At 34.3% G+C, this 18494-nt stretch overlaps 1 protein-coding gene across 2 annotated transcripts; it reads left to right on the top strand.

The window, feature by feature from the left end:
• The first annotated feature begins 8271 nt into the window (after nt 1-8271).
• LOC111802077 (transcription factor TGA9-like) lies at nt 8272-12637 on the top strand. 2 transcript variants are annotated; one of them, XM_023686322.1, is made up of 12 exons: nt 8272-8616; nt 8701-8795; nt 9108-9187; nt 9291-9536; nt 9922-9966; nt 10058-10117; nt 10233-10310; nt 10398-10449; nt 11501-11772; nt 11866-12087; nt 12152-12294; nt 12378-12637. In XM_023686322.1, exons 1-12 carry the CDS (start codon nt 8519-8521, stop codon nt 12463-12465), a joined length of 1479 nt encoding a protein of 492 aa, XP_023542090.1. In that variant the 5' UTR covers nt 8272-8518; the 3' UTR covers nt 12466-12637. The 2 variants fall into 2 exon arrangements, with proteins under 2 accessions (XP_023542090.1, XP_023542091.1); XM_023686323.1 differs by lacking the exons at nt 8272-8616; nt 8701-8795 and adding an exon at nt 8892-8946.
• The last annotated feature ends 5857 nt before the right edge of the window (nt 12638-18494 follow it).

The raw sequence follows: 18494 nt of genomic DNA, 5'->3' as shown, positions 1-18494 counted from the left end.
ACTGGGCTATCATCATACGGTCTTGTGGAGCTTTCGTCTAATGTCCAATTGAGACCAAATTTAGTAAACTTTCATATTTCAACTCGAACCCTCGAATTTTAAGGTTATGGAACGGGGCCCTGCCCGTCTCCATTTGAGCTTATCTTTAACACTCCCGACTACATCCTTACCTCTAATCTTGCATCTTCTTTATTTAAAACTTGTAGGGCCTTGAAGTATGATAATGAGCAATGAGTGAGGCTTTCCCTAATTCCTCGCACTAATGATTATGAGAAGCAAAGAATGTAAGGGAATTAAGGAACAAAAGGCAAGGGGTTGATGTTCATAGTTGGGGAATTAGGTGACCAAAAAATTAAATGAATTGAAGAATTTATTCAAATTTATTAAAAATAAATACCAATTTTCTATTAATAGAAAGAGAATCTTAATGGGCATAATTATAAGCTAATGAGAAGGTATGGATGTTGACCCATCAACAAAACTAATAATAATAATAAATAAATAATTTTAATTATCCAAGTGGGGGTATTATTTATTTTTATTGCCTTTATTTATGTCTTTTTATTCTAACTAATTCTTGTTGAATTTGTATTTTTCTACCATTTTTTAATTTATATTTCTCTTTCTCTTTAATTGTTATTTGCTATTGAAATTTATAAATCCCCAAATAGAAAAGTTATTTTTATTTTATTGTTTTTTTTTAGTAGATTTTGGACTCGTAAATGATTGCATAAATAGTGTAACGACCCTAAATTTCTATGTATTTAGAGTCGCTATTAACGTCCCATGCTCATCTTAAATGCGGAGTATAACTCTTAAATGTTCATCATAAATAGCGGAAGATTTAAAACTTAGAACATATCCAACTGCTAAAAAAACATTGTCGATTAAATAATTTAAATAATGAAATGCAGACGTCCTATACTAACTTAAGACTAGGAAATTAAATATGCAACTACCCTATGCACGTGTCACAGTCTCCAAATTTCGATGTTGTCGTCAATCGTATATGGACACCTTGCCTTTACCTAAAAAACAATATGGCACATGACGTGAGTATTTCGATAGTAAGTGACTCCATTATAAGGGTCTATGTTAATGCAATCACACACAATCATGATTTAGAGAGACTTATCTCTAACATTATAAGGGTGACCTTCAGTCTCGGACAAATTGGATATGTTGTACTTTCCCTACACACGACTCATACGTGCGAGTGTGAATCCCTAGGGTGCTCGAACACTCCCTAAACCCTCTAGTCAAGCTACTTTGTAGCAACGTCTGGAGGTCAGCGGAACCCCATAGTGTCATGTGTCTAATGAGCACCCTCATCATCACACTGTGCACATTCACACTCATCATCATACTATGCGTGTTCGCACTCATCTAAGGGAAGTAACCCTATGCTTATGAACATACAATATGCATGAGATCCTTCTAAATCCATCATAATGTCTTTTCTGACCCAACTCCGTGACTAAATAATATTTTTTGAAACAATAATATATTTGATAATCATTTTGAGTTTTTAGTTTTTAAAAATGGTTATTTATTTACTTTTTCAAGAATGTTTTTAAAATGGAAGTCAAGTTTTGTAAATTAAAAAATAGTTATTATTATTATTATTATTTTAAATTTGGTTAATAATTTATATAATTTTGTAAGAAAGATGAATACAAATAATTAATTAACTAATATTTTTGTTTATTATATCAAATTATTCTCAATAATTGTAGCATTATCTTTTATTATTATAAACCACCCACCATTTAAAATTTATTTTAAATGTTGACTTTGAAATTAAAATAAAAGTAAATTATTTATTAACATTTAGAATTATAAAACACCTTTAATTTTTCCTTATAAATATCATAATTTAATAATTAAACTAGGGTTATTTTGGTAAAAAAAAAATTGTTACCATCTTATTGAAAAAAGAAATTGCTTTATTTATTTATTTATTAATTTATTTATTTATTTTTAGGTCCTCTCATAATCTTCTCTTTTTGCATCCCTTTCCATCCCCAATAGACCAAGCCAAAGGCTGTCATTGGAAGCAATGACTTTCTTTTATGATATTAAAAAAAGGTCATACCTTTGCCCTAAAGGCCAACACTATCTTTCTCCAAAGCTCATCCTTCTTTAAACCTTTGTCGTCTCACGTCACTATTAAATTCCTTTGATTTTCAGATCGAGAATGTCAAATTTTCTCTCATTTTTATCTGATGCGACCGAATTTGATCTTTTTTCGTCNATTATTTCATTGTTCCATTCTTTGCCTTCATGTGCACAAATTTTCGTATTTGACTCCATCAATGTTGAGACTTGCTTGTACTCCAGCATGTTGAACTTCTAACGCATATCTCTTGTATACTTTTGTTACATCTGTGCGATCAACTTCTAGGCCTAAGGAGTGTTAAGTTCTCCTAGCTCTTTCATCGGAAAGTGCATCGATATGTTTTCTCTTGTTTGATGAATTTCTCCTTCGTCGTCCCTGGTGATGATCAAATCGTCCACATAAACCAATACAATTGTCAATTTTCCTTCTCTTTCTTTAATGAACAAGCTTGAGTCTACATGTGCGACCGAATAATCACTTTGAGTAAGAAATTTAGCAATCTTATCATACCAAGCTCTTGATGTTTACTTCAATCCATAAAAAGATTTTCTAAGCCAGCATACGTGATTAGGATTAGCTGCATTATCAAACCCCTTTCGTTGGTTCATATAGATCTCCTCGTCTAGCTCTCTGTGCAAGAAAGCATTCTTCACATTCATCTGTCCTAGTTTCTAATCTTTACTTGTTACAAGCGTTAGTAAAACCCGTACAGTAGTGATCTTCGCCACTGAACTAAACGTTTCATCATAGTCTTGTCCATATTTTTGAGAGAACCCTCAAGCTACAAGTCAAACCTGATATCTCTCAAGTGATCTATCCGGCCGACGTTTTATTTTGTAGACCAACTTGCAAGAGATGAATTTGACATCTCTTAGTGTTGACACTAGCTCCCAAGTTTGATTTTGCTCTAAGGCTATAATTTCTTCCTCCATCACCTATTGCTAAGCCGAGTTTTGGGATGCTTATTCATTCATCTCTAGCTCTTTAACTCTATCTCTATCATATTGCATTGACATACTTAGGATTTGGCTTTCGAACACCGAGTTCACTTGGTTGAGTCAATTCTTGCTCACCAACATCATTGTTACTTCGTTCTTCAAGCGCATCAATACTTGACTAAACGAGTGTAGTTTGCTCTCCCATCTTTTTTATTAAAATTTCTTCATTGTTCGAGTCTTCCAAGGACCACCAGAAAGATATTTCATCAAGACTTGAGGTGTAGACGATAGACTCATACAACTACTGGGCTATCATCATACGGTCTTGTGGAGCTTTCGTCTAATGTCCAATTGAGACCAAATTTAGTAAACTTTCATATTTCAACTCGAACCCTCGAATTTTAAGGTTATGGAACGGGGCCCTGCCCGTCTCCATTTGAGCTTATCTTTAACACTCCCGACTACATCCTTACCTCTAATCTTGCATCTTCTTTATTTAAAACTTGTAGGGCCTTGAAGTATGATAATGAGCAATGAGTGAGGCTTTCCCTAATTCCTCGCACTAATGATTATGAGAAGCAAAGAATGTAAGGGAATTAAGGAACAAAAGGCAAGGGGTTGATGTTCATAGTTGGGGAATTAGGTGACCAAAAAATTAAATGAATTGAAGAATTTATTCAAATTTATTAAAAATAAATACCAATTTTCTATTAATAGAAAGAGAATCTTAATGGGCATAATTATAAGCTAATGAGAAGGTATGGATGTTGACCCATCAACAAAACTAATAATAATAATAAATAAATAATTTTAATTATCCAAGTGGGGGTATTATTTATTTTTATTGCCTTTATTTATGTCTTTTTATTCTAACTAATTCTTGTTGAATTTGTATTTTTCTACCATTTTTTAATTTATATTTCTCTTTCTCTTTAATTGTTATTTGCTATTGAAATTTATAAATCCCCAAATAGAAAAGTTATTTTTATTTTATTGTTTTTTTTTAGTAGATTTTGGACTCGTAAATGATTGCATAAATAGTGTAACGACCCTAAATTTCTATGTATTTAGAGTCGCTATTAACGTCCCATGCTCATCTTAAATGCGGAGTATAACTCTTAAATGTTCATCATAAATAGCGGAAGATTTAAAACTTAGAACATATCCAACTGCTAAAAAAACATTGTCGATTAAATAATTTAAATAATGAAATGCAGACGTCCTATACTAACTTAAGACTAGGAAATTAAATATGCAACTACCCTATGCACGTGTCACAGTCTCCAAATTTCGATGTTGTCGTCAATCGTATATGGACACCTTGCCTTTACCTAAAAAACAATATGGCACATGACGTGAGTATTTCGATAGTAAGTGACTCCATTATAAGGGTCTATGTTAATGCAATCACACACAATCATGATTTAGAGAGACTTATCTCTAACATTATAAGGGTGACCTTCAGTCTCGGACAAATTGGATATGTTGTACTTTCCCTACACACGACTCATACGTGCGAGTGTGAATCCCTAGGGTGCTCGAACACTCCCTAAACCCTCTAGTCAAGCTACTTTGTAGCAACGTCTGGAGGTCAGCGGAACCCCATAGTGTCATGTGTCTAATGAGCACCCTCATCATCACACTGTGCACATTCACACTCATCATCATACTATGCGTGTTCGCACTCATCTAAGGGAAGTAACCCTATGCTTATGAACATACAATATGCATGAGATCCTTCTAAATCCATCATAATGTCTTTTCTGACCCAACTCCGTGACTAAATAATATTTTTTGAAACAATAATATATTTGATAATCATTTTGAGTTTTTAGTTTTTAAAAATGGTTATTTATTTACTTTTTCAAGAATGTTTTTAAAATGGAAGTCAAGTTTTGTAAATTAAAAAATAGTTATTATTATTATTATTATTTTAAATTTGGTTAATAATTTATATAATTTTGTAAGAAAGATGAATACAAATAATTAATTAACTAATATTTTTGTTTATTATATCAAATTATTCTCAATAATTGTAGCATTATCTTTTATTATTATAAACCACCCACCATTTAAAATTTATTTTAAATGTTGACTTTGAAATTAAAATAAAAGTAAATTATTTATTAACATTTAGAATTATAAAACACCTTTAATTTTTCCTTATAAATATCATAATTTAATAATTAAACTAGGGTTATTTTGGTAAAAAAAAAATTGTTACCATCTTATTGAAAAAAGAAATTGCTTTATTTATTTATTTATTAATTTATTTATTTATTTTTAGGTCCTCTCATAATCTTCTCTTTTTGCATCCCTTTCCATCCCCAATAGACCAAGCCAAAGGCTGTCATTGGAAGCAATGACTTTCTTTTATGATATTAAAAAAAGGTCATACCTTTGCCCTAAAGGCCAACACTATCTTTCTCCAAAGCTCATCCTTCTTTAAACCTTTGTCGTCTCACGTCACTATTAAATTCCTTTGATTTTCAGATCGAGAATGTCAAATTTTCTCTCATTTTTATCTGATGCGACCGAATTTGATCTTTTTTCGTCCAATATAATTTTCATTTCTTTGTTTCTGTGGTTGTCAGATCTCACGTCGATTAGAGAAAAGAATGAAACATTTCTTATAACGATGTAAAATTCTTTCTCTAACCGACGTGTTTTGAAACCTCGAGAGTAAACCTTTGAAGGGAAAAATCAAAGAAGACAATACCTGTTAGCGGTGAGTTTGAGTTGTTACAAATGGTATTAGAGTTAGACACCGAGCAGTGTGCATTCCTTATAAAGGTGTGGAAACTTCTCCATGAAAACCCTGAAATAAAAGTCGAGAGAGGATAATATTGTAAAAAAATAAAATTTACATGTTTGACGTGTTTTGAAACATCGAGAGTAAGCCTTTGAAGAGAAAGCTCAAAGAAGACAATATCTGTTAACGGTGAGTTTGAGTTGTTACAAATGGTATTAGAGTTAGACACCGAGCAGTGTGCATTCCTTATAAAGGTGTGGAAACTTCTCCATGAAAACCCTGAAATAAAAGTCGAGAGAGGATAATATTGTAAAAACATAAAATTTACATGTTTGACGTGTTTTGAAACATCGAGAGTAAGCCTTTGAAGGGAAAGCTCAAAGAAGACAATATCTGTTAACGGTGAGTTTGAGTTGTTACAAATGGTATTAGAGTCAAACACTGATCAATGTGCATTCGTTATAAAGGTATGGAAACTTCTCCCTGAAAACCCTGAAGTCAAAGTCCAGAGAGGATAATATCGTAAAAAAATAAAATTTACATGGTTTTACATTTACTTTTTATAAGATAATGTTTGTAAGAATCGAAAGCATGATTTAACTTGTTGACAAAACTCGTACCTGAGTTTAATAATTTTCACCAACATGACTATTATTCTCCTACTCACCTAGATCAAGAAATCGCTATCTCACGTTCTAGCTATCACTTTCGATTGGGTTAGGTAACACTAAAATTTCTTCAAAATTTTAAGATGATAGTCGCGTTTTAGTTGAAATTGAGTGTCGTCTGTCGCCGTTCGTCATAAACCACTATCCCATGCCATAAATTTACGAGTAATCGAGATTTGAACGATCGATGAGTTCTCGAGAAACCTTAAACTCTCTCTAAGGCAACACAAAGGCTCATCTAATTTGTTTTTTTTAAAGAATTTGTTGAAAGATAATTAAATATTGTATTTATCTTTTTACTTTTTTGCCCTTTTTCCCCGCAAAATTGTCCAATAAAACAACTCAGGCGGTTAGATGAGAGAGATAAGTGGAGTTGGAGTTGGAGTCAGTGATTCTAGTGGGTTCCTCCAAATGTCCCAACAATTCTTTTTTATTTATTTATTTATTTATTATTTATTTATTTTCATTTTTGTTTATTTCTTTTTTTATCAAATTATTATTTTTGTCCTTACTTCTTTTCCTTTTTTATTTCAATTTCATCTCTTCCATCTCCTACAATATTTTATATAATACATACACACACATATATATACATACGCCCTCCAAAAGGTAACGGAAGCGTACAAAGGTTTCCTCGGGCCAGTCGGAGATTGACTCTTGAGTGCAAAGGTTAAAAGGAGCTTGACTGCAAGACCCACCCGTCGAGCAGGGACAAAAGTCGACCTTAGTAATCCGACGGTCCCGAGTAGAAGGGTCGTCGCTCAAGGGATAAAAGTTATTCTAAAGATAGCAAGTTGATCTTTTCCAAGAGCTCACATCGACGAAAAGGTTTGGCATCTCAATGTCAACTCTTCGCTATCTGGAGCTGTACTATATTCTATATATATATATATTAGTATCTCTAACGAAAATAATTTTAGGCGGACGCAAATAATTCATGAGGATCATGAGAAGATTGAACTGACATGGGTAAGCTCCCTGTTTTTTAATTTTTTTTTCTAAAATTAAATAAAATTTTTGCAACGGGATAAGAAAGGTTGAAATAATCAACGAACCTAAGAGATAGATTCAGAATCAGAGGAAGCAACTGATCCCAGTTACTGATCTTCTGAAGTACTTTTAAGTCTATTGAAATTTGAGTTACAGGGGTACACCAGTTGGATCAGATTGTGTTAAAAATTATTTTTAAACTAACTCAAAATTCTAGAGATTGGTGACTCAAACAATCTGAATATAGTTTATGACCTGACCCAACTACACATCATTAAGAACGGTTGAATTTCCATAGGTTGGATTGGAACTTTGAATCGATAGCAAGATATGTCAACTTACCGACCGACCCGAATTTCCGATTTTTTAAAAAACTTTACATAAATACCCTTAATTAACAAAGATCAAATATTATTAATCTTTACAATAATCTTAAGAGTAGGTGCATGCAACCTACAGACCCGAATTTTCCTAGGTTGGATTGTAACTTTGAGCCGATAACAAAATATGTCAACTTACAAACGGACCCGAATTTCCAATTTTTTAAAGAATTTACCAGAATACCCTTAATTAAAAAAAAAAAAAAAAAAAAAAAAAAAAAANAAAGGAAAAATGGTTTCAAAGATCAATAGAGTTGAATTGCATGAGGCTACAAACAGAGTAAATTTCTGACCCTTTTCAGTTTCATCTCTGTACTAACTCCATAACTGCTCAAAAGTTGGATTAGGTTCCTTTCAGAGAGAGAGAGAGAGANATGTTATTGTCAAAGGCAGGAGGAGCAGAGGCAGAATAGCGGCTGAAACAGGTCGGCTGGGGAAACTTTTTTGTGCGCCTCGGAATGAGTTTCAACGATAATCTCCTTCCCCCTTACGGATAGGAAGACAAACACACACAATTCTGATAATAATAAAGCGAGATTTCTTCATGGAGAAGCACACCAATAATACAGTCTCCCAATTCCTCCATTAAAACAGAGTTCTTTCCCTCTCCTCAACCCTCCTCTGTTTCTATTCAACCTTCAACAATGGCCTAACCATCTCCTCCGCCGCCGATGGCCACTCCGCCGCTCCACGCCACCGCCTTATCTAACTCTTCCCCTTACTCAAATCTCTACGGAATCCACCACAACCCTTCCCCTCCTCCTTTTCTGTAAGTTTCTAAACTCTCCTCTGTTTTTTAAAAACCCTCCTCTGTTTTTTCAACATATGTGTCTTTTTTGTTCTTGTTTTCAAGGAATCAAGAACACCCAGCTTTTGATTTTGGAGAGCTTGAAGAAGCCATCGTTTTGCAAGGAGTTAAGCTCGGAAATGATGAACACAAATCGCCACGTATGTTTCTTTTTTCTTTTTCTTTTTCTTTTAATCTCTGAAACTTTACTGAAGAGAGAGAAAGTTAGAGAGAGAAGTTAAAGCTACCATTTTTAAAGGAAAAATGGTTTCAAAGATCAATAGAGTTGAATTGCATGAGGCTACAAACAGAGTAAATTTCTGACCCTTTTCAGTTTCATCTCTGTACTAACTCCATAACTGCTCAAAAGTTGGATTAGGTTCCTTTCAGAGAGAGAGAGAGAGAGAAAAAACAGAGCATAAAAAAACAGAGGATTTTCTCTGATACCTTCTTTTTGTGTGATTTCATTGCAGATTTTGTTTCAGGGAGGCCTGCTGCTACTCTTGAAATGTTCCCTTCTTGGCCAATAAGGTTTCAACAAACCCCAACAATGGTACGTACCCCTTCTCATTTCCCAATAAAATCGACTCTGTTTTCAGCTTTTCTTCAAGAACAAGCCTCTGTTTTTGGGTTTTGATCATTAATTTGAATGTTAGGGAGAAGGTTCAAAGTCAGAGAGCACTGATTCAGGTTCAGCGAACATAAACAACGCGCTCACAAGCAAAACAGAGTTGGAAATGGAATCTGATTCGCCGATTAGCAGAAGGCTCTGTTCTTCAGCTCAAGGATTTGACCAAGTTCTTCATCATCATCATCATCATCATCTTCAAACAGAGCTTGAAGATGATGCCTTGAGAATAGAACCATCATCGCACCCTAATCAATCCCCTGTCGAAGGAAAGGTTCGGTTTTCTCTCACTTGAATTAATACATCTTTTTTTTTCTCTGATCCCAAGAATCAAAATCAAAAAATGGGCAGAGTTTCTCTGAATTCTGGCGGATTTTCTGAGGGTTGTTTGATTTTAGAGAGAGAATATTTATTACCATTGATTTGGCATCATAAAATCACCATAAAAACTCCTCATTCTTCAAAAAACCATAAAATAATGGAAGAAAACATCCAAATTCAAGAACAATCTCATGATCAAACTTCCATTTTCCCTACAAACTCTGTCAGATATCAAATTTTCAATCCATTTTCATGTTCTTGTTTGAATCTTTCATTGTTTTGCGAAAATGGGTATGATTTTTTCATAACAATATTGCTTGTTCTTCAACTTTTTACAGAGAAAAGGAGGTGGTTCAACATCAGAGAGGCAGCTTGATCCAAAGGTTTCATTTTTCTTTTAAACTCATTTCAATTTTGAGCTTCTTTTTCTTCTTTGAGTTCTTAAAATTTGAGGGGAAAAACTCTGTTCTTTAGACACTGAGACGTTTGGCTCAAAACCGAGAAGCTGCAAGAAAGAGCCGTCTGAGGAAGAAGGTATGAACAATGAGCCATTTCTTTTCATACCCAGAAGTTATCTTCGAAAAATTTAGAAACCCATGAAAGAATTTAAGATACCCACTTGGAAATTTCTCATCTTTGTTGCCCACAGGCTTATATTCAGCAACTAGAGTCCAGTAGAATGAAGCTCTCTCAGCTTGAACAAGACCTCCATAGAGCACGTTCTCAGGTTTGAAGAAGTTTTAATGTTGTTTTCCTAAAAGAATTCAATATCTTGAATTATGTTAGTGATTTTGGAATGGTTTGTGTTAAATAGGGATTGTTTCTAGGAGCTTGTGGTGGCGTTATGGGTGGCAATATCAGCTCCGGTGAGTTTCTTCTTCTAAACATGTATGTTGTGTTTGAGTTGTGATTCTTAACATGGTATTAGAGTCATGTCCTTAACTCAGTCATGTCAATAGAATCTTCGAATGTCGAACAAAGAAGTTGGTGAGACTCGAATGTGTAATCGAAAGTGACTAAATAAGAGGTGTACCTTGTTTGATGGCTCTAGAGAAAGAGTCGAGCCTCAATTAAGGAGAGGCTATTCGAGAGCTCCATAGGTCTCAAGGAAGGCTCTATGGTGTACTTTGTTCAAGGAGAGGATTGTTACTTAGGAGTCCCACTTCCACTAATTAAGGGGTTAATCATGGATTAATAAATAAGGAATACTATATCTATTGTTAGGAGGTCTCTCACGGAAACCAAAAGTATTGCATGAGGCTTTTGGAGAGAGCTTACGCTTAAAGTGAATAATATCATACCATTATGGAGAATCGTGGTTTCTAACAATAGCAAAACCATGAGAGCTTATTCTCAATGTGGATAATATCGTGAGAGTCGTGGTTTCTAACAAAAACAAAGCCATGAGAGCTTATGCTCAAAGTTGATAATATCGTACCACTATAGAAAGTCGTGGTTTCTAACAAAAACAAAGCCATGAGAGCTTATGCTCAAAGTGGATAATATCATACCATGATAGAGAGTCGTGGTTTCTAACAAAAACAAACCCATAAGAGCTTATGCTTAAAGTAGGTAATATCATACCATTGTGGGCCGTCGTGGTTTCTAACAAAACAAAGTCACGAGAGCTTATACCCAAAGTGGATAATATCATACCACTGAAGAGGGTCGGTGATTCTTATATATATATATATATATATATATATAAATAAAAGGGGAATAGGTGGGTTGGAAGGGCATTTTCTTATGGGAATGGGATTTTTATATTTGGAACAAGACAAATTGGTACCAATCAAGACAATGTGGCTAATGGTTCCTTTAAAATCTTGCTTTCTTCAAATGATTTGTTTTAAATTAATAAAAAAGTCTTCAAATTTTTTATTATGTTTATGAGTTATTCTTTTCATATTTTGTTAGGAGCTGCAATATTTGACATGGAGTATGCACGTTGGCTAGACGACGACCACCGTCTAATGGCAGAGCTGCGGGCGGCGCTGCATGGGTATCTCCCGGACGGTGACCTCCAAGCAATAGTAGACAATTACATCTCCCACTACGACGAAATCTTTCACCTGAAAAGTGTGGCGGCGAAATCCGACGTGTTTCATTTGATTACCGGAATGTGGATGACTCCGGCGGAGCGTTGCTTCCTGTGGATCGGCGGATTCCGACCATCTAAGCTGATAGAGGTGTCTGAAACATCAAATCATTTGTGGGTTTGTTTTTTTTAAGGTTTTTAGTGACAAAAAATGATTACTTTTTTGTTGTGTTGCAAAAAACAGATGCTAATTCCACAATTAGAAACATTAACAGATCAACAAGCTGTGGAAATCTGTAGTTTACAAAGATCTTCACAAGAAACAGAGGATGCTCTGTATCAAGGGCTCGAACAGCTCCAACATTCTCTCATACGTGCCATCGCCGGTACCGCCGTCGTTGACGGTATCAACCATATGGCCGCTGCCGCAGGCCAACTCTCCAATCTCGAAGGCTTCATCCGTCAGGTCACACCCTTCTTCACCTCGAATTATTCAAAATCTTCCTCTTCCTAACTTTTACGTATGACAGGCTGATATGTTGAGACAACAAACGCTTCATCAAGTACGTCGAATTCTGACAATTCGACAAGCCGCACGATGTTTCGTCGTGATTGGAGAATACTACGAAAGACTTCGAGCTCTTAGTTCTTTGTGGGTCTCCCGACCCAGAGAGTAAGCATGATATTAACATCATTCATCTTTTTATAACCACGTACGTACGTTTTATTGATTGAAACATGCACTATGTTGAACAGGAATTGCATGAACGAGGAGAACTCATGCCAAACAACGACCGAGCTACAAATGATTCAGAATTCGCACCACCATTTCCCGAACTTTTGATGAAATATTATAAAGCCTAAGCTTTTGTTAGATTAGGCACTAAAATGATCCATTTGGTTGGGTTGCTATCATATATTTCATCATGAATTAGAAGAAAACCAACTTTTAATATCTTTATCTTCTTCATCCAATGGGGAAAAAAGTAAGTTCTTAAAAAGGGTTATACTGTTCTTCATGCTTTTAAAAGCTGCATTTCTCGTTTCTATTTTCATGCATGCAATTCTTTTATTGGTTCTTTTGAATGGCCCTTTGGGTCACTTGGAAAGCTGAACAAAATATCCAAACTTCTCTATCAATCATGTTATAATGTTTTTAAATGATCGATTTTGTACCGGGTTTGGTTTTTATAGGTTCGAGTTCCTATAGTTGGTGTTCGTGATATATTGTCTGTTGGGTTGGATATGACCCATGATCAAAATAATATGACCCATGATCAAAATATACTGAAGTAAACGATTAAGCAAAAAGAATAACTTTGAATAGAAAAGCTTATAAGCACTATGCTTTTCAATTCTTTTGTTGTGAATAAAGCATATATTTGACGAGTATTTAACGTATAATGAGTATTTACAGTAGAGAAAACAACGATGATAAATTTACTGAACTTTCTCTTCAAGTTAAAATTACTGACTATTATCTTAAATAAATCACTAAATATTTCCTAAACTTTCTTCAACGAACAATTTCTTTCTTCCTATTTTTCATAAGAAATTAAGGACATGACTCTGATACCATAACACTTTGGAGCTCTTAAACAAAATACATCATTTGTTCTATACTTGAAGATTCTATTGACACGGTTAAGTTAAGAGCATGACTTTGATACCATATTATGAGTCACGAACCTCAATAGCATGATACAATCTTATGAACCATGAACCTCAATAGTATGAGTATGATACAATGTTATGAACCACAAACCCCAATAATATAATATTGTCCATTTTGAACATAAGCTCTCGTCACTTTACTTCTAATTTGTCTAAAAGATCTCGTATCAATAGAAATGTATTCCTTACTTACAAATATTTTTCCATTTTCTTAATTAGCAACCAGCTAACAAATTTAAGACCATAATCACAAGTAAAATAGTCATGAATATAAAACTCATGCATAAGGAAAGCGTGTTTAGTTTATCCAATAACAACCCCAATTTCAACCTATGCCTAACTCGACTTCAGTTCGCAACCCAAGCCCATGCAACCGAGATTCTATTGACATGGCTAATAATTTTGGTAAATCTTTAAACCAGTTGCAATTAGAATATTAGAGTAGTATTTAATTCTAAGGGATTTTTGTTGTTAAGGTTGGAATCATGTTTAGGATTGGATTTAATTTGCTGTTAATCAAAGGAGGAAACATACTTCATGTTGGAAAAAACATGAACAAGGTAAGAGACCGACGTTCCTATTGAAACTTAACTGTTTTATTTTTTTAAAAGGGTTGAATATGTTTGCTATTGCATGGCTGTGTGTTGTGTGATACGATGTATGTTAACTATAAAAACAAATATTCTAAGACTTATTGCATGCATAATTATGATTAAGAATATGTCTGATGTGATTTGTATGACATAATGTATGGTTGCTCGTGAAAATAAATGTTTTGGGACTTAATTCATGCATGTTATGTTTGATGATTAAGAAGGTTGTGGTAAGTGTGATACGCTGTGTGTTTCGGGTAACCAACCACTAATGGTCACTCTGCGGGGTGATTGCAGAAAATGGTTATCAAGGTAAGGGTTACACGTTGTGTGCTTCGAATAATCCGTCATTGATAATCATTTTAAAGGTAAGGAGAGATGTTAATTTCATGCAGCAAGGGTTAGACGTTGTGTGTATCGGGTAACCAGCCACTAATGGTCACTCTACGGGATGATTGCAGAAAATGGTTATCAAAGTAAGGGTTACATGCTGTGTGTTTCGGGTACCAGCCATTGATAATCATTTGAAGGTGTAAAGGTGGATGTTGATTTTCATGTGGTAAAAATTACCGGCGGTGTGTTTCGGATAGTTAATCACAAAGGTCTCTTGATTTTGTTTGATTGTCATATGATAGTTTATGTACTTGACCCAAGGGAGTTCCTTAATGAGAATTTTAATACTCACCCTATTTTTAAAATGATTTTCAAGCGAGATGTGGCACGGGAGTGACGAGCAAGGTGGAGAAGTCAGTCATGGGGCAACTCGAGAATTTTATGTTTTCATTGATAGAAGTTTTCGCATTTAATTGCTCATTGACTTAAATTGTGTTAGAGGACACCTAGTTTATGGGGACTAGGGAGTCCCCTAAGTAAACTTTTGGTTTTAAGTTTTTATGTTCCAATAATTTATTTAGATTATATGTCTTTTTAAACTCCTCTTCAGAGGGGTTCCCACGTATGATTTTAATAAATTATCCTTTTCATATTTTTTTCATTTATTTTAAAATAGTAAAATTGTTTTCTTGGTAACGTCTCTAACTGCTGTGTTTGAAAACTTGGTTTGTTATAAATGGTATCACAGCTAGACACCGGGCGGTGTGCCAGCGAGAGCGCTGGTCCCGAAGGGGGTAGATTGTGAGATCCCACATCGGTTGGAGAGAGGAACGAAGCATTCCTTGGAAGGCTGTGGAAACCTCTCCCTAGACACGTTTTAAAACTGTGAAGTTGACTGCAATACATAACGGGCCAAAGCAGATAAATATCTGCTAACCTCCTTCTAAACCACAATCCAAAAATCTCTCTTCTCATTTCTCTCCCCCCAAAAAATAAAACAAAATCCCATTTTTTCCATTCTAATATCAAAGTTCTTTTACAAAAAAACAAAAAAAGAACGGAGCTTTTCCATAAACCTCCTACGTCCATTGATATTGCACAAATTCAAGCCTACAAGAAATAATATTATATTTTCGAGGCCATTTCGGCACGTCAATTTCTAAATTCACTCTTCGTCAAAATTTCGTCAATTTCATTACAAATCTCTTGAATCTCACCTGGGTTAGAAAAGAAATACCAAAATGATCCATATGTTTTAGAAAATCCCAATAGGTTACCATTTTAGATTTTCCTTTTCTTTTATCCTAATTTTGTTGCAGTTATTTAGATTAAATAAAAGTTAGAAATTAAATGTTAAGAACGATTTACCTATTCCAATAAAAGAGGAAACACAGAGAGAAAGAAAAGGAAAGATTTGGAAGTTAAAATGTTTTTGACCGTTTGCATTAAAATAATATTATAACAAATATATAAATATTTCAAGACTCTAATCATGCAAACTATTTAATCTTCGCATGAAGTCTAACACATGGACCATGGTAACATTTAGCGAAATAGTTGTGCAGAAGTATGAACTTGAACTTGATGTTATGGGTCGCATAGGTTGACTTGGATTGCAAAGAACAAAAATCATACTTTCATTAAAAATAAATTGGTGACACTAGCTAAACTAATCAGGTAAGTGGTTTTACTATTGGCTCGATCGGAAGACTTGTTTTATGTATGATGAAAGTGCCCCGTAGCCCTTGCACGAGTCATTTATGTTTTATGTAATATGATGATGTGATAATGTGACGATGTTATATGATGACGTGATGTTATTATATGATGATATGAAATGATGACATGATGATAATGCATGATGATGTAAGAGATGAGATGACTTAATATGATAATATTCCATATTAAGATGATGTGCATGTATTAAATGTCAGGATGCATTATGACGATGAGTTTTCTAAGACACCACCCTAATTTATGTTAATGATGATAAACGTATGAAGGTTAGTGCATGCCTGTTACCTAAGGTAATGTGAATGATGTATAGGGTTGTATCATAAGAATGATTTAAAGATAAAACTATAGGAATCTCATACATATTGTGTGTTCATATACATTGAGTTATGATAACTCTCTAAAAATAGAGTCATATCAAGTTTTTTTTGTGGTTAATATTGCACTCTTATTCACTATTTGCTCATTTATTACCCCATTTATTCTACTTTAGTGAGCATGAAATCGTTTATTGGGATCCAACATGAAAAAAATATGATTTTGGCATAAATCGATCTTAATTATATATTTAATTGAGTTATATGGTAAAATTTCAGACATTTATGTTAAACCATGTGGGAGTAGCAAATTTGGAAACAAATCGGAGATGACATGGAAATTTTAAATCCATGTCAGCAGTTCAAGTGAGTCATTGACTACCTAACGAGGAACCTACTATGTGGACTACTTATTCCTTTTCAGGCCTAGAGGGGAACCCATGCTTACTATAAAAGAGAAAGGAAGACCAAGAGGAGGGGAGCCAACACTTTGGGGAGAAAAATCGAATTACACAGCAGCAGCCTCTACTGTAGTTAACTGCTGTGAAACCAGAGAAGAAGAAGAAAACTCTAATCTAGCCGCTGTTGATCGCAGAAGGAAAAGGAGACCAACAAGGATTGATTAGGTGTTGACAGCAGAAGGAAAAGAAGACCAACAAGGATTGATTAGGGCAAAGAGGTGGACGTGAGAGCTCAAGAGAAGAGAACTTTCATTGATGAACGGCAACAAACCGGGATAACTCTCTATTTCCTTATTATCTTTTCTTATTCCATCAATTTTACATGATGAAGATGCAGATTTCTCTATTTAACTCAGTTTGTATAGAGAGCTAAACTTTATAGGGGAGGCGAGAGAGTTTTATATAGTTTAAGTATGTTGATGGTATGATTTTAGTTTATTAAAAAGTTGTTGTTAATGATTTACATGTGTGTTTAATTAGCTATTTTACGTACATAGTTGTTCTCTTATTCGGGAGAAGAGAGGGAGCAATGAAATTCTCCTTAATACTCTAGTTCCATAGCAAGGAGACTTGAACGGTAATAGAAGGGTTATGAATAATTATTCCTAGAGCCTTGTTAATAGAAATTACAATGGAAATAATTACCATTCATGACCTTTGGAAGTGGGTTTGGGAATCTATTAAAATGAACTAAAATTTACCACAAAACACAACAAAGTATCTATTTAATCTCTCTTAGCCGAACCTTCCTCATTATAGTTGATTTTCTCATCATTTTCTGTTTTTCGACAGCAGGGGCACTCTGTTTTAGTTTTGTTTAAATAGTTAAAATCACCAACACCCATTTGAATGTTACCCAAAAACTCACTTATTTCCAGCTATAAAATTAACCAAAAAGATAGGTTCCCTGTGAAATCGATAATTTACTTATTAATTGCTACTTGTGATAGTACATACTTGCACTTATTCTTGTGAATTTTACCTCATTTTATTATATACATCCATAAGCGATCAGGTTACTTCCCCATTTATGATGATGAATACGAATGCGTACACTTCGATGATGAATACGGACACGTACACTATGATGATGTGATGATGATGATGATGATTATCATGTCTCGCATGATACTTAAGGGTTTGCTGACCTTTGAACGTCTGGCGATGAACAACTAGCTCAACTATGATGGGTCTAGGGGGGTGCGAATCGCCTGGGGACTCACACTCGGATGTGTGGGTTGTGCATAGAAAAATACAACACATCCAATTTGGTTCGGACTAGAGGCAACCCTTATGATGGTTTTTAACGATAGGTTCTTAAGCATGAATGACATGTGTTTGTATTTTTTGACCCAATAGTGAAGTCACTTAATGAGTATTTCTAGCATGAATGACATGTGTTTGTATTTTTTGACCCCAATAGTGAAGTCACTTACTGAGTATTTCTAGCCGTGTGCTACTTCTATTTCAGGTAAAAGTAAGACTAACATGGCAAGTAAAAACCATAACACATGCATAAGATAATGATATTTCATTTCTTAGACTTTATGTTAATATAAAGTGTGTTTACTTTTAATGTCTATTTGTTTTATTTCGTATTTGGTTATGTTGCTTTAAAAATGTTTTCAACCATATAAGTCTATGATAGTGTTTTATGATAAAGTTTTAAATGTTTATTTCCGCATAAGAGAATATATTGTGGCGACGATAACAACATTAGGTTAGTAGAAATTTAGGGTCATTACACTAAACTAGAAACAT

This window comes from Cucurbita pepo, chromosome LG09, assembly GCF_002806865.2.
Source record: "Cucurbita pepo subsp. pepo cultivar mu-cu-16 chromosome LG09, ASM280686v2, whole genome shotgun sequence".
NCBI lineage: Eukaryota > Viridiplantae > Streptophyta > Magnoliopsida > Cucurbitales > Cucurbitaceae > Cucurbita > Cucurbita pepo.
The sequence above is the reverse complement of the archived record's forward strand: the minus strand, read 5'-3'. Positions and strand labels throughout refer to the sequence as shown.